At 43.6% G+C, this 25,590-nt stretch overlaps 1 protein-coding gene across 4 annotated transcripts; it reads left to right on the forward strand.

Annotated features, from left to right (window-relative positions):
• Positions 1-650: 650 nt before the first annotated feature.
• BPNT1 (3'(2'), 5'-bisphosphate nucleotidase 1) lies at positions 651-21,916 on the forward strand. 4 transcript variants are annotated; one of them, XM_081114567.1, is made up of 10 exons: positions 651-814; positions 5,990-6,117; positions 7,540-7,644; positions 9,016-9,123; positions 10,232-10,280; positions 11,804-11,895; positions 13,571-13,615; positions 16,885-17,082; positions 18,969-19,074; positions 20,993-21,914. In XM_081114567.1, exons 2-10 carry the CDS (start codon positions 5,998-6,000, stop codon positions 21,139-21,141), a joined length of 972 nt encoding a protein of 323 aa, XP_080970693.1. In that variant the 5' UTR covers positions 651-814; positions 5,990-5,997; the 3' UTR covers positions 21,142-21,914. The 4 variants fall into 4 exon arrangements, with proteins under 4 accessions (XP_080970693.1, XP_080970694.1, XP_080970695.1 ...); XM_081114568.1 differs by having other exon boundaries at positions 655-810; XM_081114569.1 differs by lacking the exon at positions 13,571-13,615 and having other exon boundaries at positions 655-810; positions 20,993-21,916.
• Positions 21,917-25,590: the final 3,674 nt, after the last annotated feature.

Raw genomic sequence — 25,590 nt, forward strand, 5'->3', positions numbered from 1 at the left:
TGCTGGTTTTAACTTTTGGCAGTGCATCAAGCAAAAAAAAAAAAAAAATCATTAATATCCAGGAAGAGGCCATCTCCTGGGAGTGATCAGCAGGCAAATGCAAATTCAATTCTGCATAAAGTTGTTTTGTTGTTGGGAGAGGAGGTGGAGGTGTCGTGGCTAACCCCTTCGAGGGTGAGATCACTAACCCAGGGAACATATTGAGTGGACCGTGGCCCTAAGTGGTGTGGCTCAGTGGATAGAGCCTCGGCCTGCGGACTGCAAGGTCCAGGTTCCATCCCGGTCAAGGGCATGTACCTTGGTTGCGGGCACAACCCCAGTAGGAGGTGTGCAGGAGGCAGCTGATCTAAGTTTCTCTCTCGTTGATGTTTCTAATTCTCTATCCCTCTTCCTTCCTCTCTGCGAAACATCAATAAAGTACTTTTTTTAAAAAAAAAAGGGTGGACTGTTTGCACAGAGTGGGCTAGGAGACTCGCTGAAAGCAGCAAGAATCCTTAAAAAGGTAGACACACACCTTCCACTTGGGCCGCGGGCAACATAGCGCCAACCGAGACCTTAAGGAAAACACGGAGCAGTGGAGTTTCGCCGGGTCGGGAGTCGGACGAGGTCTCGGCGACGCAGCTGCTCTGCGCCTGCGCCGGGTTTGCCGCATGCGCAGTAGCGGGGGTAGGGTTGCCCTACGTCCCCAGACGTCCTGTTGACTGGGAGACAGCTGTGCCGGACGCCGCGAGGGACCTGTTGCTTCATAACGCCTTTTGGGGGGTTATCCCTGGAGTCTCTTTCGACCAACTCTGTCCCAGGCCTGTCCGCGTAAGTAAGTTTCTCCCCTGCGGGTCAGGGCAAGGGCAAGGTCCCCTAACTCCGCCCCTCTGCACAGATACGCGGAGATTCGAGGGATTTCTGTGCAAAAAGATTGGCGTGACTCTGCGCGTCCGGATGGTCCTGTGTCGGACCGAGGTTCGTGAGTGTCACCATTGCAGGTGTGGAGATGAGATGTTATCTTCATTCTCCGGGGTCTTTATGGGCTCTATTTGGTGAAACATAACAAGGCAAACCTGGACTGTGGGTTAAATCTACAATTAGAACCTACAATTAAATCTCATTAAAAGAGCAGGCATTCTTCCTACTGTGGGTCCTCCCTACACACCTGTAGACCTGCTTGATTTGCTTGTTTTCCTGAAAATAGAATTGCTAGTTCGAAACCTGTACGTTTGGCTTTTTTCTTTTTGATTTTTTTTACAGAGAGGAAGGGAGAGGGATAGAGAGTTAGAAACATCGATGAGAGAGAAACATCGATCAGCTGCCTCCTGCACACCCCCCACTGGGGATGTGCCCGCAACCCAGGTACATGCCCTTGACCGGAATCGAACCTGGGACCCTTCAGTCCGCAGGCCGAGGCTCTATCCACTGAGCCAAACCGGTTAGGGCCGTTTGGCTTTTTAAATGAGGTTTTTATAACCTTTCCAAAAGGTTTCACCACTTTGCATCCTTGTAACAGTGCTCAGGACGAGGTGTCCTCACACTCCAGACACATTTGGGCAAACTCTCTTGTCTATGCCAATCTCACAAGTGAACAGCCATTTCTCATGGTTTTCGTTTGCGTTTCTATCATAACTACTGAAGTTGAGCATTTCAGGTATTTACCAGCCATTGCTTTTCTTTTTTCTAGGAATTGCTTGCTCGTGTCCTTTGCTCCTTTTTCTATTGGATTATTCATCTTTTACCTATGGGTGCATAAAAGCCCTTTTTTTTATTAAATATATTTCTTTATTGATTTCAGAGAAGAAGGAAGAGGGAGAGAGAGAAATATCAACGATGAGAGAGAATCATTGTTCGGCTGCCTCCTGCATGCCCCCTACTGGGGATCGAGTCCAAAACCCAGGCATGTGCCCTTGGCTGGAATCGAACCCGGGACCCTTCAGTCTGCAGGCCGACGCTCTATCCATTGAGCCGAACTGGCTAGGGCTAAAAGCCCTTTTTATGTAACAAAAATGAGCTCATGTATCTAGCATGTGAAACAAGTTTTTTTTGTTGTGTGTGAATCATCTTTTTGCATTGTTTATGGTGTTGTGACTATACAGTCTAAATTGTATATGCAGTCAAATTTATCAGTACATTCTTTTATGGATTCTTGTTTTTCGTCATGTTTATAAGCCCTTTAACCAAACTTATAAAACACTTTATCCGTTTTACTCCCATACTTTTAGAGTTTCATGCTTTGCTTTTAAAATCATGCACTGAGCTGGAATTTGTATCGATATAAAGAATGCAAAAAGGATCCAACGTTTTTTTTAAAAAAAAAATTACCAATTGCCCCGCCATTTATGCCTAATTAACTTTCCCCTGTGATTTGAAATATCAGCTTTATTGTGTTCGGTTCTAGCTCTGGAATTTATCTGATGCCCTTAATTTGTCTAATTCTGCCCAGGACTAAACTTTTTTAATTATAATTTTATAGCCTATTTTGGTATGCTCCGTTGTGCTCACATTTTTTATATTTCCAGATGACCTTGAACTTTAGCACCATTTGGTTGGGTTCCAAAGATAAATAATCTCAGTATTTTGATCGCACACTCATTAAGCCCTCATATGCTCGCCACCTTTATACAGAATTCAAGATACTCTCCCAGGCTATGAAAAGAGAGAGAGAGAGAGAGAGAGAGAAAGAGAGGATTGTTGGATTCCTGAACTAGCCACATTGGCAGCTGTAAAGATTCCCTAAAACAGCGGTTCTCAACCTGTAGGTTGCGACCCCTTTGGGGGTCGAACGACCCTTTCACAGGGGTCACCTAAGACCATCGGAAAACATGTATATAATTACATATTGTTTTTGTGGTTAATCACTGTGCTTTAATTATGTTCAATTTGTAACAATGAAATTGGGGGTCACCACAACATGAGGCACTGTATTCAAGGGTCGGGGCATTAGGAAGGTCAAGAATCACTGACCTAAAAGATAGGATTAAGTTAGGTTGATTGTTTTCCGTGGTCATACAACCTTATTTTCATATATACCCTAAGCCTCAAGCCCAGAATGTGATTTAAAAGAAGCTGTACTATGATTCAGGGTCATAGTGATTACCAACAGAATATCTTCGGGGTTAAAATAACGTTGCAAAAGCTACAGGAATGTTTTAGCCAGTGTAACTCCGTGCTTCCCTTGTGCCGGGGACTGTCTTACGTGCTTTACATGTGCTTCTCGTGTAATAATTACAACTCCGTGCTTTCGGTACCGTTGTTAGCTCCATTTTACAGATTGAGGCACAGAGAGTTTAAGTGGCTTTCCTAAGGTCACACAGCGTGTATGTGCCAGGGCCATGATCTGGACTCAGGCAATTGTCTCCAATGCCTGCGCCTGTAACCACTATGCTGGTTTTCAGTAAACTCGCACAAGACAGATCAGGTTCCCTAACTGTAGGGCAGTGGTTCTCAACCTTCTGGCCCTTTAAATACAGCTCCTCATGTTGTGACCCAACCATAACATTATTTTCGTTGCTACTTCATCACTGTAATGTTGCTACTGTTATGATTCGTAACGTAAATATCTGATATGCAGGATGGTCTTAGGCGACCCCTGTGAAAGGGTCGTTCCACTGCCAAAGGGGTCGCGACCCACAGGTTGAGAACCGCTGCTGTACAGTGTTGTTCTAATTGTTCACAGGTATCACTCACCTTTGAGCCAGGTAAGCGAACGGGCGTGTTTTAGGACCCAGTGGAGTACAGATGGTAGAGAAGGAAGCACGGTGAGTTTAATCTGAACTGCTATAAGGAAGTTAGTTAACTTGCAGGTAGCTTTTTTGGCCTGTTCTGTACCCACCGGTACCGGCTACAGGTAATTCTCATTTGGGGTCTGGGAAGGGTCACAATTAAAAAGGCTCAGAGGAACCTCTGTTACAGATGTTGCATTACGATAATAGAATTAGCTGCATTTTCTTTATACAAAGAGCCAACATTGTATTCATTTGTTTAAAAAAGTATGTGAGAACAATATTAGGGCTAGGGGACCGTAACATTTCATTGCTGATTCAGCTTGGACCAAAGAAATTCTTCAGAGGACATGGTAGACATGTTCTCCTATGTGCCGATTGAAAAGAGATTTACGGGATCTCTTTGTAAGTCAATGTGCGCTTCGCACCAAACCTGATTTTCCACATTCGCATAAAGCTGATGTCGGTTCCTACGTGGGGGTTCGTAAATATACATTTTCTGAAGAACGTAGGAGAAAGACAGAGCCTACAAGTTTTTCTTTGGAAGAAGTGACCGTGGACTTGGCAAAAAGAAAGGGGAGTGGTTTAGTCATGTATGAAGCCTGGCAAGACTGTAATGACTGCTCAGCCGGCTCAAAGGTAAATGCTACCTGAGAACAGGAAGAGCAACACCGTACAGTGCTGGAAACCGGTCCGCCTTCCACACGGCCATCTTACGTAAGGCGGGGACTGAGTGTGAAACACATTAAAACAGCCTCATAGCCCCGGCCGGTTTGGCTCAGTGGGTAGAGCGTCGGCCTGTGGACTGAAGGGTCCCAGGTTCGATTCCGGCCAAGGGCACATGCCCGGGTTGCAGGCTCGATGCCTCCCAGTGGGGCGTGCAGGAGGCAGCCAATCAATGAATCTCATCATTGATGTTTCTCTCTCCCTCTCACTGCCACTCTGAAATCAATAAAAATATATATTTTTTAAAAAGAGGCTGAAAGGCCCTGACTGGTTTAGGATCAAATATGTTCATCTTTGAAGATACAGATTCAAATCCTGCAATTTTAGTGACTGAGGGACTTATTTCCTTGGCTGCCGAGTGCCCCCAATGGGTAGCCTTTAGCTGCCACCTCTCTGTGGGAATGCATCTGCTGAGAAGAGCCACTTCACCTGGAATGGGTCGACAAAGGGGTGAAGGGCCTTTCTCACTTGGACTGGGCTGCTGCCTTTGACCCTAAAGGCTGTTTTCTCCCTATTTTTCTACCGGGGCCAGAAACGACTCAGACACTCATTACTTTTCTATGCAATTGGTCTTCACTCCAGTTAGTTACGCTGCTATTCTCTCTGTGTGGCTACTGATGAGGATGCTGGTAAATAATCAGCAGGTGAAATTTCACTTTATCTCTAAAGCAATACTTGCCGATTTTTCAGAAACTAATTGTAATCACATGCAATCCCTCCCCTTTTTAATTACTCCACACATACAGGGTATACCCCTCCTAAAAATGTATGCACACTATGTCTGTAGATTCTACTTCATTTTGAAAATGAAATGCATTTTAATAATACTACTGCCTTTATAATTATTCAAAGTGTGCATACATTTTTGGGGGACACAATGTATATCAGTGATGGTGAACCTATGACACGTGTCAGAGGTGACACGCGAACTCATTTTTTTGGTTGATTTTTCTTTGTTAAATGGCATTTAAATAGATAAAATAAATATCAAAAATATAAGTCTTTGTTTTACTATGGTTGCAAATATCAAAAAATTTCTATATATGACACGGCACCAGAGTTAAGTTAGGGTTTTTCCAAATGCTGACACGCCGAGCTCAAAAGGTTCGCCATCACTGCTGTATATCCACATCCCTTATGTATTCACACCTGTCTTGGCACCAGGTCTATGCTATAGGCCTGAGGGTTTAATACTTTATTCCCAATGCACCACAATATCAGCTCTTCAAGGAAGTTGTTATGTATTTTCAGCTCCGGAAACGCCCACCGCATTCTTTGCTCGTCACACACCTCGTGCATAAAGCTTTCTCGCGTGCTCAATCGGCTGGGACCTGTTGCCGCCACATGTCCCATCTACAGAGAGAGAAGACTTAGAGTTTATTGAGAGCTATTACTGAAATGGGGGTTTTTCCAGGTCTTTCTTAACAATCTATATGGGTTAAATGGGGCAGTCCCAAGTAAGCATGCAATAAATTCGTGCTGAATTGAATTCAAGTAAAGAAAAGCCAGTGGTTGGCTTTGAAAGTAACAAAACCTTTCTCTCCCTTTCCCTTTAGGACTGACCATGGCTTCCGGTCACACGGTGCTGATGCGGTTGGTGGCCTCAGCATATTCGATAGCTCAGAAGGCAGGAACCATAGTCAGACGTGTTATCGCCGAAGGAGACCTGGGAATCGTGGAGAAGGTACCCGGAAATCTCATCTTATTTCGTACCGACCTCGTTTTTGTTCCTTGAGGTTTCGCTCAAGGATGTAATAATCTGGACAGACTTTAATAGCTAAACTAATCAATGGCACCCCTTTGGGGATTGCAGAATGGTGAGATCTGACCCTCTACCAGTAGGAAGAGCAGGAAATATTTGCGCTAGGGAAGAAAAGAGTAGGAATAGCTTTCTCATAGAGTTAAATGGTTGCCAACGTGTGTGTTTTTCTCTGGAGTGGTGGTCTCTGAACTTCATTGATGTATGTCGTCTTCCAGTTCAACAATTCTCTTCAGAGGTTTCATTCAGCAGATACTTGTAGAGTACCTACTGTGTGCCAGACATCACTCTTTAGGGAATGAAACAGAGATCTCTGCCTGGTGGCACCACATTGGGGCAGAGTAGCACTTGGCATCGAGATAAGCAGCAGACCGCAGTGTGCCTTAAAGGGGTTGATTTTCATGATCATTGCCGAACTCATTACAAAGCATCATAAAAATTGCACTGCGTACGTAAATTCATATCATCTGTGAATTCACCTAACCAGGCATGTGTAAATGAGAGCAAGTCATAATTCTCTGAAAAGAAACTAACAAAGGAGGTTGTGGCTGTCAGTTCTGAGATTTTCCACTGTCTTTCACTAGAATGACTCTGGATTGAGTGAGGGTGCCATAGGTGAGCAGCATATTAAATATTATAGTTGTTCATTTTTGTATTTCAGGAATAGGGATTTTTTCTTTACACCGAGAAAGTGCCCTGGGGACCCCTTGAATTACTAGGATTCGGATTAGTGAGTGAAAGTTCTGGAAGAATCCATATAAAGAATTCCTTTCAAGTAACTGAAGATACAGTGTTTTTTAGCTTTGGCTGCCTTGAAGAAGTTATGAATTCTCTATCGCTTAACCTATTTAAACAAAAAAATTGATGTAGAGATCTTATAAAAGCAGTTTCTTTTCTTTTTGTAAAATATGTTTTTGTTGATTTCAGAGAGAGGAAGGGAGAGGAAGAGAGATAGAAACCTCAATAGAGAGAAACATTGATGAGCTCCCCACGCCCCCTACTGGGGATCAAGCCCACAATCCCGGCATATGCCCTGACCAGGAATCCAACTTCTACCTCCTCATACATGGGATGACACTCAACCAACAGAGCCATACTGGCCAGGCATGAAAGCAATTTCTGAACTGGGAAGAACATCTTCTGATAATTTGAAAGCTTCTCTCCAAACTTTTACCACTTTGAATCCCCTGAGAAAAACCAAGCCAAGAAAATAGTTGATCATTTGATGTTAAGTCCCATGAATCTAACAATAGACAGGGTCATTTAAATGATACAGATGCTCATGTCTTAGGCATCAGAGGACGACATTGTATATGAGCTCTGCTAACGCTTGCCTCTCTGTTGCAGACCAGTCCAACGGACCTGCAGACCAAAGCCGACCGACTGGCACAAATGAGCATCTGCTCCTCCCTGGCACGGAAATTCCCCAAACTAACCATCATAGGGGAAGAGGTGAGAGTTGGCAGGGCTATGTATGTATTTAAATGCCTGTTTACCATATGGGTGTACAGTTGCCACGTTAGTGATTTATATACCACTATTATGATCTCAAGCATTATATCTACCATTTTAATGCAAAAATAATTATATTCCTTAAGACTTGAAGGAAATGTTTGATTATGAAATATTTTGGTCCATTTTTAGGCCAGATGTCTCAATTCTTGACCATCAAAGATATGGTTTTTGTTATAATATTCAGCATCTGAAATAAAAGATGGGCAGAGTTCTAGAAGTTTAGAATAAAATGGGTTTTGTTTCTGTTTTTTTCAAAACATACTGATTTTAGAGAGGAAGGGAGAGGGAGAGAGAGAGAAACATCAATGATGAGAGAGAATCATGTTGGGTTGCCTCCTGCATGCCCCATACTGGGGACCAAGCCCCCATCCCTGGGCATGTGCCGTGACCAGGAATTGAACCACAACCTCCTGATTCATAGGTTGACGCCCAACCACTGAGCCACACCTGCAGGGCGTCTGTTTTTCTAATTAGGCTTACTTACATACGTAGCCAAACACCCTAACGCTGGGAAAGTGAAAGAATGGATGTCTCATGTAATTGAGAGAGCAGTAGCTGACGTCAGAACCACTTATGTTGAAAAGTTTATAGTACGTAAAAATTCTTTTCCTTCTCACTGTTCAGCCTAATGAAGTTGGGACTCTGTAGCCAGCTTTGACGAGCCCTATCTGGTCATGTGTGCAGTTTTACTCGGTTTACTTTAACACATTGTATGCGGGAAACGTATTTATACGTTTTACGTTGACTGGTAGTAGAGCGCAGGACACGTATTAATACGTTTTTTATAGACTAGCGGTAGAATGCGGGTACGTATAAATACGTTTATTTTTATACTTTTTTATTGCTCGAAAGGGATGCTAACATGCAGATGTACAAATTCCAAAGGACAAAATTTGGGTCTCTAACACATACAATGGTGAATTATGTATGTACTTCCAGGTATAACGGTAATCTATTCAACTGCGTAGAGTCATCCCTTCACACAGTTCTCTGCCTCGCCATGCATTCAGTGAGATTCTAAGAAAAATAATTCAGTATACATTTTATAGTAAATCACAAAAAGTTTCATTGAAAAAAATATGTAAAACTAAAGTTATCGTAATTTTACTGAACGTTGCCATTTGCGCAAAAAATGAGCAAAAATGGCCCGCGCCACCTGTTAGCGCGCGATAAAAACTACCCGCAATTAAAGCGCTGAACCTAAATGGTAGGAATAGTGAAAACGGATGCTGACATTTCTTCCGTCCCTGACACCGAAGTGCTCGGCGGACGCCCGGCCGCGTCAGTGACCAATGCTCTCTGCTGCAGGACCTGCCTTCCGAGGAAGTGGATCAGGAGCTGATTGAAGATGGGCAGTGGGAAGAAATCCTCCGGAAGCCGTGCCCCTCGCAGTACAGCACGATTAAAGAGGAAGATGTATGTTCCACATCAGTGCTCAGCTCTCTGTTCCTCGTTCTTGGTGGTCTCTTTGTGTTTGTTTCTGCCATAGTAAAGGGAATACCACTCGCCTAGGATGATGGGAAGTTGGCAGTTATAAAATAGGGGCACCCGGGACTTGGGAAACTTTCAGAGCCAACGTGGGGTATCAGGCAGCACATGGAATGTCTGACCTGTTCATTTGGAATTCACTTTTTCTTGCTGCTGGTTATTCTTCACTCTAAAGCTATTATTAAAACTACTTTTAGAGAGAAAATCTAATTTTTTACGTAGCAGATTTGGTAGTAGAACATTTCATTGGCAACTGGGGCCGGAAGGAGATGAAACAGACCACTACCTTACGTTTTTGGAAGGCCGTGAAACTCGCCTCGCCTGCGTTTTGTCGTTGCTTAAGTTACATCCGTGACTTCAGATAACTGTCATACTTCTTTGATTTTTCTCCTTTTAATTTGTCTGACACACTCTCATTGAATACTCACCGTGAGTAAGGCACCTTTCTCTGGGGTCTGAAGGGTGCAAAGGAAAGGAGACGTGTCTTTCATCAGAAGAAGCCCTCGCTGGCAAAGTCCCATCGCGTTCCAGTTCTGGCGGTTCATGGCCACCTGGCCTGAATCAGGTCAACAGTCCTGAGTAGGAAGGACTCCTTTTTCTGTCTACCGTCAGTTCTATAAACTGGATTTTTACTTGTCATATGCAGACGGTGACCTTAAGTCAGTCATGTTGTCATTTTTTAAAATCAGCGCACTTTGGCGCCACTGTGGCATTTCCCCGTCTCACCATCTAGCGCTCAGCGTGTACCCGGCATTGTGTCCAGTTGCCGCTGACAGTCAGCTTTCACCCGGGAAGCACTTCATTTTTAAAATTCTTAGGTTGGACTTTTCTCCAACTGAAGGGGACCTTTTCCATGACTGCAAAACAATACGTTTCTTTTTACTGTTACATGACATGGCGTAAGCCATCCGTAATACAATTTCAGAACTGAAATAAAAAGGGAGTTGTTTCGGTTAGTCTATTTAAATCTTTTTTTTTTTTTTTAACATATATATGTTTTGGAGACTTAATGTGGATATTTCCTGGTATCTTTTAGCTCGTGGTCTGGGTCGATCCTCTGGATGGCACCAAGGAGTACACTGAAGGTTGGTACCCCTTTCCTGTTTGTATTGGGAGCAGGAGGACTAGCCTGTGATGTTGAGTATAAACATTTACTGTTTCTTATGTTGTGTGAAAAGCCGGTGTTATTTTTTATGTGTGTGTCCTAAAGCTGTGTGTGTGCCCATCCTAACAGTGGTTATACATCAGTGATTGTCACAGACACAGAGAAAATTCATCTCCTTCTCATACCCCCCCCACACACACACAGTCTACCAGCCCCCCAATTCTAATGGCCTTACGTGAGAATAACTAGCATTGAACCAGTGTTACCACACTGAACCCCAGCTTTGTTGGTGTAGAGCCCCGAAGAGAAGCACAACCGTACTGCCCTTGTTCCTCCACTGGCCCTATCCCCCCCGCCCCCCCATACACTGTCCCCTCACTGTCTGTTCCGCCTCACCTTTATTTTTTTAAATATATTTTATTGATTTTTTACAGAGAAGAAGGGAGAGAGATAGAGAGTTAGAAACATCGATGAGAGAGAAACATCGATCAGCTGCCTCCTGCACACTCCCCACTAGGGATGTGCCCGCAACCCAGGTACATGCCCTTGACCGGAATCGAACCCGGGACCCCTCAGTCTGCAGGCCGACGCTCTATCCACTGAGCCAAACCGGTTTCGGCCCGCCTCACCTTTAAAGATGGGTTTGGAAACACCTTGCAATATTTCTCTCTTCTGAAATGATTGAAGATGAGAAAGAGAACAAAGCAGCAAATTAACATAAAATGGGCAACATGAACGTAAGCAAGACCAGGCTCAGAGCCCAAGTTTTAGATTTTACGAGCATAACGTAAGCTTTGAGTTTTACTTCTGAACTAAAGAGCTCCCTGGTTTTTCTTACGTTGGTTCTCAGCTGCATGGCTGGAGAAAAGAAAATTTCTCATAGTTACTAGAGAAAACTCCTTCTCTGTCCTTGGAGGAGACGTAGCTGCAATGAGCGAGTCCCGCAGAGTGTGTGCGTGCGTGTGTGAGCACGTGTGCATGTGTGTGCGTGTGTATGTATGTGTGTGCACTGAAGACATCTCCACTGTGGAACAGGGAGGCTCTGGACAGCTTTAGGGTACACACAGCACCTACACAGCTGGTCTAGATCCCCACCTCCCCCACCTCTGGAGATTTTGATTCACTGGTTCTGGGAAAGGGCTTGAGAACCTGTATTATAAAAGTGGCTCCAGCAGGCAGGAGTGAGCTGGATGGTGGCAGAGGGGGCACAGGGATCCAGGGATAATGGCTGTGGAATCATGGCCGGTCAATTTAATTGGTTTTCAGAGTGTGCTAATGAGACCAGGTGTGGCAATCCAGTGACGTGGCCCTAGACCCCGCTTCTCTCTCTGGCCAGCTCTCTTATAATGTGTGCATTTTGCCAGAAGTTGGATTGATCATGGATGAATCACTGTGGATTCCATACCTTTACTGCAAAAATAACCCGCAGCAATTCACTTGCTGATGACGAGTCATATGACATGAAAAAGTTACATCATATTGATACTCATTTCTTCTCTCTAGGTCTTCTTGACAATGTAACAGTCCTGATTGGAATTGCTTATGAAGGGAAAGCCATAGCGGGAGTTATTAACCAGCCGTATTACAACTACCAGGTAGGACTGTAACGGATACAGTTGTTTTTTTAATGCAACAAGGACAGAGGTTATTTCAAGAGGCAGTCAGATGAGACGACCCGCTTCCCCCAGGCAGATGAAGGTTTTGAAGGAGTTGAAAGGGGTCTTTTCATGCAAAGGGAGAGGAACCCAACAAGCCTAGAATCAGGTAAAGGGAGTTAATGATTCGATCTCTGGAGGGCAGTTTTCACAGCACTCCTGTGCTAGGTCTTCCGCGTCGCCGTGGTGTCTGAGGAGTCACCCCTAGACTTCTTGGAATCTTCTGGGTTTCCCTCCGTATTATCTTTAGATTCAGTCTCCTGATTCCCGAGGTTGCAGCAGACAAGTCACGTTTCAGCATCTCCAAGCCTCAATGGCACCTGCTCACGTTTCTTTCCCACTTGAATCACTTCTTCTGTGGGAAGGCAGATGCCAGGAAGCAAGGCCATTCGAGCAGGCTATGGGGGGGTCCAGGGGTCAAGGAACAGAGAACTCCGGCCAGTGACCAGTGTGGATGGAGGCCTCGCTGTGCACCTGGCTGTACTGTCTTGCTCTCTCATGCAGACATGGGAGCTGGGCTGAGGCGGCCAGCAGGTCGATGTTGCCCACACATGGCGGCCCCCACCGGCAGGGAGGTGGCAGGGGAGCCACACACAAATATTTTATTAGATCAATAATTACAGTGTTATATGGTCCCTGATATTATCTAGCCTGGTGGTGTCTAGCTCGGTTGCACGTGCATTCATCTTTTCAAAATACACCCCAGACCTGTGGAGTCAGAGCTTCGGGGGCATTGGTGCCAGGGATGCGTACGTCATACACGCAGCGCATGCCTTAATGTTCAAATGCAGACGTTTGGGGATTACTGATGTGGTTCTGGATTAGTCTGGTCATTGAGACACCTGGTTTACAGGTGGCCCTTCAAGCACATTGAAGAAGGGAGCCATTCGAACCGAGAAAGATGCTAGCCATGTTGTTTCCCAGGTAACACTGCCTCGCGCCTAAACTAGAGTCAGCGTTGAAGCAGAACCGAGTACGCTCCTGCACCTTTCTCTTACTTTCTCTCTAATAGGGCTGGGCTTTCTACTCTGCTCCCAAGAAATTGTCTTCCTTAGAAGCAGGAGATTAGTGTGATTCCAAAGCAGGAATAGATCATTAGATCACATTAAATTTAAAGGAAACGATTGAGATTATTACTTCAGGTATTGACATGAGTCTGACCTTGATAGAACGTTGGAGAAACCGAGTAACCAGAGTGGGGAGTATTCCTTCTGAATTTCCAATTTGAGTTAAGAGCAAGCGTAACCTCTACCTCTAAGATAGTTTTATTATATTCTGCCATTTGTATGATAATACCTATAATCATGTACTTATTAGGACTATTTTGCAAAACTAGTTAGGCATTATTGGTGAAGTTTCTCATATTAAGTATCCACTAAGTATTTTACTCTGACTTTAATGTTTATGCAATATTTTATACAAATACAAGTTTGTGGCCGCTATGGAAACTTTAAGTTAACACTGTTACTTGAAAGGGAGACATTTTTATTCCTAGATCACATTGTAATGCATGGCACCTTTCATCCAAAAAGGATCTGAGTGCTTAGAAGTTGTGAATAACATCCATCCCTCCCATCCCTTCTGAGATTAGAAAACTTGTATTCATTTTCCACAGAACAATGAAAAGCAGAAGTTGAGGGAACGCAGGAAGGAAGCAAAGGTGAGAAGAATAGCTAGGGTTTGGCTCCACTAGTTGGCAGCAAAGAGGTAGGAAACCTGTGTTGCCAGCCAGTCCTCGTCGAGCCCACGCAGCCGCCCATCTCCTCCTGTTCTGTTTCTCCCCTTCGTCGCCTGTCCCTTCACCACATTCCCTCTGTATACTCTCGTTATCCTTTCTTCCTTCCCTCTTGCTTGTGCCTTGAAATATGTTGCAGCAAGGAGAAGGTTGCTCAGCTCTGTTGGTAGTGCGCAAGGCTGAATATTCAACTTCCAGTCATCATCATCACCATCATCATCATCATCACCATAATAGCTCAAATGCATCAAGAACTTGTTATATCCTACCGGACTCAAGGAATTCACATGCATTATCTCATTTAATGCTCACCATCACCCTTTCATCTTGTCCCTGTTGTATTTTTTAAATATTTTTATTGCTTTCAGAGAGCAAGGGAGAGGGAGAGAGAGATAGAAACCTCAATGATGAGATAGAACTAACCAGCTGCCTCCTACACACCCCCTACTAAGGATCGAGCTCGCACCCTGGGCATATGCCCTTGCCTGGAATCGAACCCGGGACCCTTCAGTCCTCGGGCTGATGCTCTTTCCACTGAGCCAGACTGGCTAGGGCCCTTGTCCCCTGTTTTAAAGAGAGAGGAACCAAAGCAAGTAGCTTCCCTGGGTTACCCAGTTTGTCAATGGCACGTCTGGGATTCAAACCCCAGTCCAACCTCTTACCGATTCCTCTACATTGCTCTTTGAGCCGGATGAAAGACCTTTATCAGTTAAAACTCCGTTATTGCTTCTAACAGATACCGAAGCTGGTAGGCAGTTGAAGGAAACACTTGGCTTAGTGCAAAGAAACCCAGTGTATCTTTATATGGGCGCTAGCTTCTTAGCCATTCTGAGATTTAATTTAGCTCATCGGTAAGGTGAAACGAGTAGCCTCATTGCCCCCAGAGAGTTGGTGGGGAGCCTTTGAGGGAGAGAGACAGTGAGGAGAAGGCGATCAGGAGCACAGAGGAAGCTGGCTGGCCGCCTCATGGGCCTGCATGGCCCTGCCCACCAGATGCCGGATTCCATGGTCCCGTACTCTTTGCCTCCATATTCATTTATGTGGCCCAGAGTATTCATTTTCAGGCCCAGAATACTCGTGCCCATTATTTGTGTTTTAAATATATTTTTATTGATTTCAGAGAAGAAGGAAGAGGGAGAGAGAGAGAGAAACATCATTGATGGGAGAGAATCATTGATTGGCTGCCTCCTGCACACCTCCTACTGGGGATCAAGCCCGTAATCCGGACATGTGCCCTGGCCAGGAAGCGAACCGTGACATCAACCACTGAGCCACACTGGCCAGGCTCCTGTCCACTATTTGTATTGCTTTCCTTTCTGCTTCAGAATAACGAAAGCTAAGTAAGTCGGCTTCTTGATAAGTCCTCTCAGCAGTCAATCTGAGGCCCACTGAGCCCTCAGAGCCACCACTGAGCCCATCGGCGTGTCAGGCCCCAGCCTCTCGGTAGTGCAGGCTCCAGGGGCTGAGAGTCCCCAGTGCTGGCCCTGCGGTGCCTTTGGTGCTCCATTTGCAGGGCGTGATACTGTCGGCGTCCTCGGGGATCGCTCACCTGCAAAGAGCTGCCTCGCCCAGTGGCACGCTCCTTCCCAAGACGGTGCACTTCCGGTGACTGATGAGTGCAGGACGAAGGCCTGGCGTTGCACCCCAGTTGGTACAACCCTGAAGGGCCAGTCTAGCTCCAGAGCTCCCATAGGGCCGGCGGAGGCTGTTGGGTCTGCATCACAACTCAGCTTCCCCCTCTGTCCACTCCTGCTGCCTTCCCTCCCTCCCACGGGTGCTGGCCCCAGGGGCACTCCTCCACCACCATCCCACCACCTCAGGGTCCTGCTGCAGGACACGCAGGGTGCTGTGTTTGAAAGCTTTTTGCAAGTAAACTGAGGCAGCCCAGACTAATGCTCAGGACTGTTGGCTTTGAACCCAGAAGAGCCTCAGTTTGGTTATGATTTTCCTAGAGTCCTTGGTCAGGTTATTTAATGGTTCCAATCTCTTTTTTTTCTCATCTATAAAGTAAGGATGATAACACCTACTTCGTGGGGTTGTTTGGGAGATTAAATGAGATACTACATGTAAAGCACTTAGTACGTGTCCAGTATTCAGTAACATACTTATGTCTGTATGCCTACCATATACTAGTATGTCTATTATCTATAATAATAAAAGCATTAATATGCTAATTAGACCGGACAGCCAAACGACCTTCCAGACGAACTTGCATGAATTTCGTGCATCGGGCCTCTAGTGTTAAATAATGGTCTTTTTGATGACTTTGCATTAATCATTTTATGCATCAGTTTTACTTGGCATGCAATACCGGTTATGTTTTTCTACATGAAGTGCGTGGTCATAAACAGTGTGGTGGAAAATGCTCCCAGCTCTGCAAAGGCAAATACAGATTCTAAGGCTGCGTCGGCATTGTCATTTTACTACCACCATTGCCAGTGAAGTCTGTAACCTTGACCTCCATTATCCAGGCTGCTCTTCGGTATTAGCCTGTTCAGCTGTTCTGTCTCTATAGCAGCAAAATGCATTATCACCACCGCCTAGGCCAGCCGTGGGCAAACTACGGCCCGCGGGCCGGATCCGGCCCGTTTGAAATGAATAAAACTAAAAAAAAAAAAAAGACCGTACCCTTTTATGTAATGATGTTTACTTTGAATTTATATTAGTCCACACAAACACTCCATCCATGCTTTTGTTCCGGCCCTCCGGTCCAGTTTAAGAACCCATTGTGGCCCTCGAGTCAAAAAGTTTGCCCACCCCTGGCCTAGGCCCATGTCGACAGGATCCTGCCCCCTTCTCGGGTATTGAAAAGTACTGACCAGTACATGGCATTTCATTTCCCGGGGACTTCAGTGCCCTTTGCAAAGAGCTATTTCAAATACGATAATGAGCGTATTCGATGATTCAGAGAGCAGCAGGAATTAGCCTGTCTCCTCTCCCGAGGACTCCGGGGAATAACCAGAAGTTCCCTTCAGTACCTTTGAAACCCAATTATCAACCAAAACAGCAGTGAGAACGACCCGCTGATTCCCTAGGGAAAATGTCCCTGTCGATGTTACTGTCTTTGTACTCTGTAGCGTGATCATGTTTTTATGATCTAACAGTTAGAATGCAATGACAGCTCAGTGTTCTATTTGTGGCTGACATGTTCTCCCACGAATCACAGGCTGTGCTGGTGTTTCCTGTTTCCACAGGCAGGGCCGGGGGCCGCGCTGGGAAGGACAATCTGGGGAGTTCTAGGCTTGGGTGCCTTCGGGTTCCAGCTGAAAGAAGTGCCTGCTGGGAAGCACATCATCACCACCACCCGGTCCCACAGCAACAAGCTGGTCACCGACTGCGTCACCGCCATGAACCCCGACGACGTGCTGCGAGTGGGCGGGGCGGGAAATAAGGTTCGAAACAGTCCGCCACCCACTCGGAATGCAGTTGACTCACTGAAGGGAACACCTGAGCTTTTAACTAAATGTCAAAGAGGAGTTTGGGAGGAGAGATTAAAGATTGTAATTTGCCATTCAAAGCACATTTCAGCAACATTTTTGAATTTTTTTTTTAAATGTGAAGGTTCAAATCTCTTGTGAAGACAGTTCAGAGAAAATATGTCAACTGGCTGGGGTTGTTCAGTGGTTAGAGCATAGGCCGGCCACCAGTGGGGGTTTGCTTCCCCCCACCCCCTTGAGGCATGTGAGGGAGGCAACCAATCAATGTGTCTCTCTCACCTAGATGTTCCTCCTTCCCTCCTTCCCTCCCTTCCACTCTCTTTGAAAAGCAATGGGAAAAAATATCCTCAGGTGAGGCTTAACTAAAAAAAAAAAAACTTATATAAAATGTCGTTAGGATAAGATCCTGTGCCTCTTGCCAACCCTTTTTTTCTCAGGGACCCTCTTGGATTATTTCCTAGCCCGCTCCCGCCCCTCTCCCTGGATACTTCCCCACGATCTCCTCCAGGCTCCCATCTCCTGAGGAAATTGTGAAATGGAACAGTGTGATCTGCGTCTCTTCTCATCTAATTCCCCCCCGGATACCATCATGATGACATTCTTCAGGCTCTCATTCAGCATGCCCGATTGGAACTCACCTTCTTTCTGCCTGCCCCAGATGTGTTCCTCTCCCTGTTCCTTTCTGGAACAGGGAGAGGAACCAGCATTTTCCCAATTGTTCCAGCTGGATATGTAAAAGTCGTCCTAGACTCCTTTACTCAGATCCTATAATTAGTCCTAGCTATAGATAAAGTATATATGTTATTGATTTTGAGAGGAAGGGAGAGGGAGAGAGAGAGAGAAACATGAATGATGAGAGAAAATCATTGGTTGGCTGCCTCCTGCACGCCCCCTAGTGGGATGACCAGGAATCGAACCATGACCTCCTGGATCATAGGTCTACACTCAACCCCTGAGCCAGGCCAGCCAGACCCAGCTAGAGATCTTAATTCTTCCCTAATGTCTCTTGTCCATCTCAACTGTCAGTGCCCCAGTTGAAACCTATCATCATCCCTCACCACACTTTACAGAAGCTTCCAGAGTTTTGTGTCATGCAAGTTCTATCAGTGGCCTCAGTTTTATGAAAATATTACAAGAATCAGTAAGATGACTGTTGAAAAATTCATATTTTGGCAGTGCAACTAATAATGGATATGACCCCAAAGACAAGTAACTAACTACTTGTTAGATTGACTAGTCGGCATCACACATCTCTTAGGAGCTATTACAATTGACACATTATTGTACTAGTTGATGCTTCTCTATCCCTTGTATAATAATGGTCAATTGTTTATAACATTAAATAACTTAATTTTTCTACAGTAAATACAGGGTGCCCCCCCAAAAAATGTATACACACTCTTAACAGCTGATACTTCAATTTTGAAAATGAAATGTATTTTAATAAACACTGCCTTTATAATTATTCAAAGTGCGTGTGTACATTTTTGGAACTATATATATACATACACACGCACACACACACACATATTGCTTTTACAGTCAGTAAGAAAGAAAAACAAACATAAAAAAGAAAACTATTTTCTCTATCTTGGAAGATGGAGACTGTTCATTCACCCTTCTTGTAGCCTACTGACCACTTTTTCCCCCTTAGATATTATGATGCATGTATTCTGTATGTTTCTTCATAATAGTCTTGTCTTTAAACCTGCTAAAGGCTTTCACCTAAGTGGAGCCTAACACAGGAGTTGAAATATATTTCATAGAAACAAGCAATCCTCTCTTATCTGTACCTCATTCATGTCATGGTCGAGGGATAATTATCATCGTTCACTTTACAGATCATTCAGCTGATTGAAGGCAAAGCCTCCGCTTACGTGTTTGCGAGTCCTGGCTGTAAGAAGTGGGACACTTGTGCTCCGGAAGTCATTCTACACGCTGTGGGAGGTGAGTCCGTTTTATTAGCGGGGATTATAGTTTTTGCAGTGACGCCACTTTACCTAGACTCTCAGGATATAAGAGCTGGGAGGAAAGTTAGCGATTATCTGTTCCAACCCCCACATTTCATAGGCGAGAAAGTAGATTTTCAGCCAGTTCATTTTTCTTTACATATAGTTTCTTTTTTTGGACCTTGATCTGCATGTAGTTAACTTAATTAAACCCTTATTAATTTATGGCTTTAATGCCTTTAGGGGTTTTTAAAAATATATTTTTACTGATTTCTGAGAGGAAGGGAGAGTGAGAGAGAGAGACAGAGACATCAGTGATGAGAAGAGAATCTTTGATTGGCTGCCTCCTGCACACCCGCTACTGAGGATTGAGCCCACAACCAGGGCATGTGCCCTTGATGGGAATCGAATCTGAGACCCTTCAGTCCATAGGCCAATGCTCTATCCACTGAGACAAATCAGCAAGAGCTAGGGTGTTTTTTTTTCTTGAAAAAACCACCTAATTTATTTTAAGCCAATGTTGGTAAATATCTCTGTATTAGTGCTAAAGATCATAGAGTTAGAATTTTTAAAATCTGACTAAAAATATATTATAAATATGTACATAGTTAGGTGATTTTAAAATTTCAAATAGACATCAAGTCAAACCTTAATTTTCTTTCTTTTTATTTATTTATTTTTTAATATATTTTTATTGACTTCAGAGAGGAAGGAAGAGGGAGAGAGAGTTAGAAACATCAATAATGAGAGAGAATCACTGATTGGCTGCCTCCTGCACACCCCCCACTGGGGATCGAGCCCGCAACCCAGGCACGTACCCTTGACCAGAATCGAACCTGGGACCCTTCAGTCTGCTGGCCGACGATCTATCCATCGAGCAAAACCGGCTAGGGCTATTTTTATTTTTTTATCTTTTCCATTTTCCAAGTACATTATTTTATCAGTATGTCATTAACATTACATGACAAGGAAGTTAAATTCATCACAATCCATTTTCATTAGAATTATTAAATGAAACTAATATAATAGTTATATCTTCTGAATGTACGTCATTTAAACTCTTACCAAATAAAGTGTTAATATTAAATGGTAGAATAAAGAAAGTAGTTTTAAAAATGGGAATAGTAATGATGAAGTATAACCAATAGGAAAAGCGATCAGCTCAGGAAAAGAGAAAGGAATTGACGCTGAGAAATAAAATTGAAAATGCTAAGTGAGCCGTAACCAGTTTGGCTCAGTGGATAGAGGGTCAGCCTGCAGACTGAAGGGTCCCAGGTTCGATCCCGGTCAAGAGCATGTATCTTGGTTGCGGGCACATCCCCAGTAGCGGGTGTGCAGGAGTCAGCTGATCGATGCTTCTCTCTCATCGATGTTTCTTTTTTCTTTTTTTAAAGAAAACTGAGTTCTTTTTTTAAAAAAATATATTTTATTGATTTTTTTACAGAGAGGAAGGGAGAGAGATAGAGAGTTAGAAACATCGATCAGCTGCCTCCTGCACACATCCCACTGGGGATGTGCCCGCAACCCAAGTACATGCCCTTGACCGGAATCAAACCTGGGACCCTTCAGTCCGCAGGCCGACGCTCTATCCACTGAGCCAAACCGGTTTCGGCTCATCGATGTTTCTAACTCTATCCCTCTCCCTTCCTCTCTGTAAAAAATCAATAAAATGTATTTTTTTTAAAAAAAAGAAAACGCTAAGTGAAATGATTTTAATCAGAAGAAAAAATGTTTGCTCCTTCAGTTAGTTAAAATTGTTCTGTAGTCTTAAATTTCAAGTGAATTATTAACACTTAACCACTATCTTCCTTTTGCAGAGATAATTGGATATTATTGCCCGGGGAAGCAAGAGGCGCTTACAAATAATGAACTATTATGGTAGAATCAGCCATTAACGTGCTGTGTTTTTTCTGTAGGCAAGTTAACCGACGTCCATGGCAATGCCCTTCAGTACGACAAGGAAGTGAAGCACATGAACTCCGCTGGGGTCCTGGCCTCGCTGAGGAACCATGACTACTACGCCAGCCGCGTTCCCGAATCTGTTAAAAAAGCACTCGTCCCCTAAGCCAGTCTGGTGGCCTTAGGTAGGGGGACAGCTGCAGGAGGAGAGGGAGGAGAGAGGACCACGTTCCCGAAGTCTCAGCCTTGGATGAGGATGTCCTTGAAGTTGATCCTGACACTGAGAAAATGCTGACGTTCGCGGACTTGGGCAGTCTGTCCAGCCTGCACGTCACTCAGCCTCCCGTTGGGATGAATTTCAAGACACCACATGGAGCCGTTGGAGTCTGTCTGCTGTGCTGCAATATTATCAATAAACCACAGACAACCTAAAAACATGCACTCATTCTTTAAGGGAACATTTCATTTACTTAGCTAGGAGGAGGACTTGCTTCTCAAAATCATACAGTTTAAGACTAATGGGGTGTAATCAGAGCGACCCCTTGACTTTATTCTGCATTGATCAGTGATCTGTTTTTAGGTACTTAGGAGTAGAAAATAGATTTTAAGAACTTGGTGATTAATTCATCCACCAGACCAATTTTAAAATCTGGAGAATCTGTAAAGTCTGTCTGTCACATTTCTGTTCCTCCTTTTATTGGGAGAAGTAAAAGAAAAGTTTAGTTCCAATTGACTATCCTTGTCAGTTGTTTAATCAACATTCCTATTGTATAAGCCAGATTTTTTAGGCCACAGAAGCACAAGTTGTTACCTGAATCTCATTCTTGTTTTCACAGTAATTTTTAAAAATTTCCAGTTATGAACATACTGAAATGTTATGTATGTTGATGAAACAGATTTATGGAAAAATGGCTTCTTTATAATAAATTATTTCATTCTAGCTGGTCTCTGTCCCGTGCTTTTATTATTTTTTTTATTTAAATTACAGTTGACATACAATTTTATATTAGTTTCAGGTGTACAGCATAGTGATTAGACATTTATAAAACTTAGAAAATGGTCAACCCTGTAAGCCTAGTGCCCATCTAACTTCTTTTAAATAAATTGTTCTGTTATTAGATGAAGCAAGTGGCTGAAATTAATCACTCCCAACCCCAACTGCATCTCAGAATCAACCTAGGAAGCTTTGCAAAAGTGGTCACAGGCTCCATCCAGCAATTTTGATTCTGAACAGTTCAAGAAGATTACTCCAGGGATTAACTCGGCATTGAAGTTCAGAACTCCCTCCATAAGATAGTATCATTTTACGGAGAGCATCTGTAATCGAGCCTGAAGAGGACTTGGCTTTGACATCTTTGGCTACTCCCTCCTGCAATTTTCTTCTCTTCATCCTGATATTTTTCCTCCCTTTTCTACCAATTCCTTCTCAGTTTCCTTTCTCAGTTTTTATCTTCCTTCCCTTAAATATCAATATTCCCACTAAAATCAGGAATTAGACAAAAATGTTCTTGTTCAACATTATCATTCCTCTTATTCAACATTATACTGAATCCCTAGACAAGAAAAAATATGACATATAAGAGATAGAAAGCCCTAACCGGTTTGGCTCAACAGATGGAGCGTCGGCCTGTGGACTCAGGGGTCCCAGGTTCGGTTCCAGTCAGGGGCATGTGCCTTGGTTGCGGGCACATCCCCAGTGGGGGGTGTGCAGGAGGCGGCTGATGGGTGTTTCTCTCTCATCAATGTTTCTAACTATCTCTCTCCCCTCCTCTCTGTAAAAAATCAAAATATATTTTAAAAAAAGATATAAATATGGGATAGAGCCCAGCCAGTGTGGCTCAGTGGTTGAGCACCTATGAACCATGCCCGGGTTTTGGACTTGGTCCCCAGTAGAAGGTATGCAGGAGGCAGCTGATCAATGATTCTCTCTCATCATTGATGTTTCCATCTCTCGCTCTCCCTCTCTGAAATCAATAAATATATATATTTAAATATTATTTTTATTGATTCAGAGAGGAAGGGAGAGGGAGATAGAAACATCAATGATGAGAGAATCATTGATTGGCTGCCTCCTGCATGCCCCCTTACTGGGAATCGAGCCCACAACCAGGCGTATGCCCTTGACCAGAATCGAACCCAGGACCCTTCAGTCCACAGACCAATGCTTTACCAAACACTGAGCCAACCCAGCTAGGGCTAAAAATATATTTTTAAAAATGTATTGGATAGAAGGAAAACAATGATCTATCCAGAAAATCCAACCTAACTAGAACTCTTGGAACTAATTAATAAAAGCATCCAACAAGATCACTATCACTAGGACTCTTACGGCTATATCTTGCTTTCCTGAAAGCAGGTTTCTATTTGTGTACCACAGCTCGGAACTAATTTTTTTTTTTTTTTGGCATGCTTTTTACAAGTCATTTTTTATTGATGACATCCATTTCCTTGATTCCATTCTCTCAAAAATCAACAATGATAGATGACTTGGATGCACTGAGTGATAGAGATGGAAAGAAATGATCTCAAAAGTTAAAATTTAGCAATGATATTTAAAATGAGAAAATTAGTTCGATTAAATTCTGTACGGATCAAGACAAGGGTAAATGAATACATGCAATGTCTTACACTAGATAACTGGAGAATGGGGAACTCTGGGGATTTGTTGTTTACAATCTTGACGTGAGTCGACACTTTACTGTAGCTGTAAAGAGCTACTGTGGTGCATTAATGGCCCTGTAATGGGCAACATTAAGAGGGTGCTTCTGCCAGCACTCAGCCCTCATCACACACCCCCGGAACATTTTGCTTAGCTCTGAGTATCACATTTTAAAAGGCACATTGACTAGCAGGAGTGTATCTGGAAAAGGGCAGCTGGAATAAATTAAAACTATCATTTGAAGGATTGTTGAATGGACTGGAGACATCTGACCCAGGGAGCAAGAGCATGGGAGACAGGACAGCCTTTGACATATGAGAGTGTCAGGTGGGGGGTCCCAGACTGTTCTGGAGAGCCTGAGAGGAAAGTGGACAGAAGTACGGAAACGCATTCCTAGGTGCATAATAATAGGTATTTAGAAAAAGCGGGTCTTGTCTTGGACAGCATTAAGTTCCTCAGTACCTTCTAGAACAGCAGTTCTCAACCTGGGGGTCGAACGACCGTTTCACAGGGGTTGCCTAAGACCATCAGAAAAACACATATATAATTACATATTGTTTTTGTGATTAATCACTATGCTTTCATTATGTTCAATTTATAACAATGAAGATACATCCTGCATATCAGATATTTACATGATGATTCATAACAGCAGCAAAATTACAGTTATGAAGTAGCAACGCAAATAATTTTATGGTTGGGGGTCACCACAACATGAGGAACTGTATTAAAGGGTCGTGGCATTAGGAAGGTTGAGAACCACTGTTCTAGAAGGTGTTTTAAAAGAGACTATTTGGTTATTCACTTGTTGAATAATTGATTCCACGATTCTCTGTATCCCTAGTGCATTATATGGTAGAAGACACTCAATATGATGTCTAAAATAAAGTTTTTCAGCAAACAAGAACCTTGAGAATTAGCAGGGTGTGCAGAAGAAAAATCAAGTGCCACGAGGGAGGGAGAAAGACGGAGTTTCGTGTGCACAGAATGACCTAGAGAACTTCATAAAATTAGATTATAGATCCCATCCCTAGAGATTCTGATAGGAAGGTAAGGGGGAGGGGGAGGCGAGTCTTGTTCTGATGCAGGCACTTTATCTACTCTAGAGGCTGGCTATAATGAGGCAGCCACCTTTGATGGTGGGTTGGGACAGAAAGAAATAACTCCTCTATAGCTGCATTAAGTCCCATAGTTAAGCAGGACTATAGTATAAAATAGGGGTGTCTTTAGGAGGTTAAGAGAAAGTGGGGGTGGTGATGAGGTTGAGATGATTTTTGCAATCAATCCTCAGCCCATTGAGCTTGACAACCAGTCCCTGAAGTGTGTGTGGTTACACACACACACACACACACACACACACACACACACTGGTTACTGAGGACTTAAGAGCAGGAAACAGATGACCCTCCAAAAGGCTAAGGCAGTTCAGGCAAACAACGCCAAGACAAATTGGGACAGGGGCTTTTAGTAGTAATGCCTTTTATTAATAAATCCTATCTTTAAATTTTGTTTTCATTTTTCAATTCCAGATTACATTTATTATTATTTTGTGTTAGTTTCAGATATACAGCAGAGTAGTTAGACAATCCTCCTGATATTTCCAGTATCAAACTGGCACCATACATAATTATTACCATATTATTGACTATATTCCCTATTCTGTTTAATCCCCATGACTATTTTGTAACTATCATTTTGTACTTCTTAACCCTTTCACTTTTTTCACCCAGTCCAGTAAATCCTTTCTTTATAACTATTACTTTCAAGTACAAAAAGAACTATTGAAAATACATTCTCCTTTTGAACAAAAAATGGAGGAAACATAAGTTCCTGCATCCACACTGTCACTACAGCTGTGGGCTTGGTGTGTGCGCCCAGGACTTGTTCTGTGTTTACATACACACAGTGGGTCCAGGCTGCCTGTCGCTACTTGAGCCAATTCAGCAGAGACAAGGT

The sequence above is a fragment of the Myotis nattereri genome (genome assembly GCF_964212035.1).
Source record: "Myotis nattereri genome assembly, chromosome: 20".
Taxonomy (NCBI): domain Eukaryota; kingdom Metazoa; phylum Chordata; class Mammalia; order Chiroptera; family Vespertilionidae; genus Myotis; species Myotis nattereri.

Excerpts from the sequence above, each read along its gene's own strand:
- BPNT1 (XM_081114567.1), top strand. The coding sequence starts at position 5,998 with ATGGCTTCCGGTCACACGGTGCTGATGCGGTTGGTGGCCTCAGCATAT. Across the intron at positions 13,616-16,884 it reads AACGCAGGAAGGAAGCAAAG|GCAGGGCCGGGGGCCGCGCT; the intron begins GTGAGAAGAATA and ends CTGTTTCCACAG. Across the intron at positions 17,083-18,968 it reads TGGGCGGGGCGGGAAATAAG|ATCATTCAGCTGATTGAAGG; the intron begins GTTCGAAACAGT and ends TTCACTTTACAG.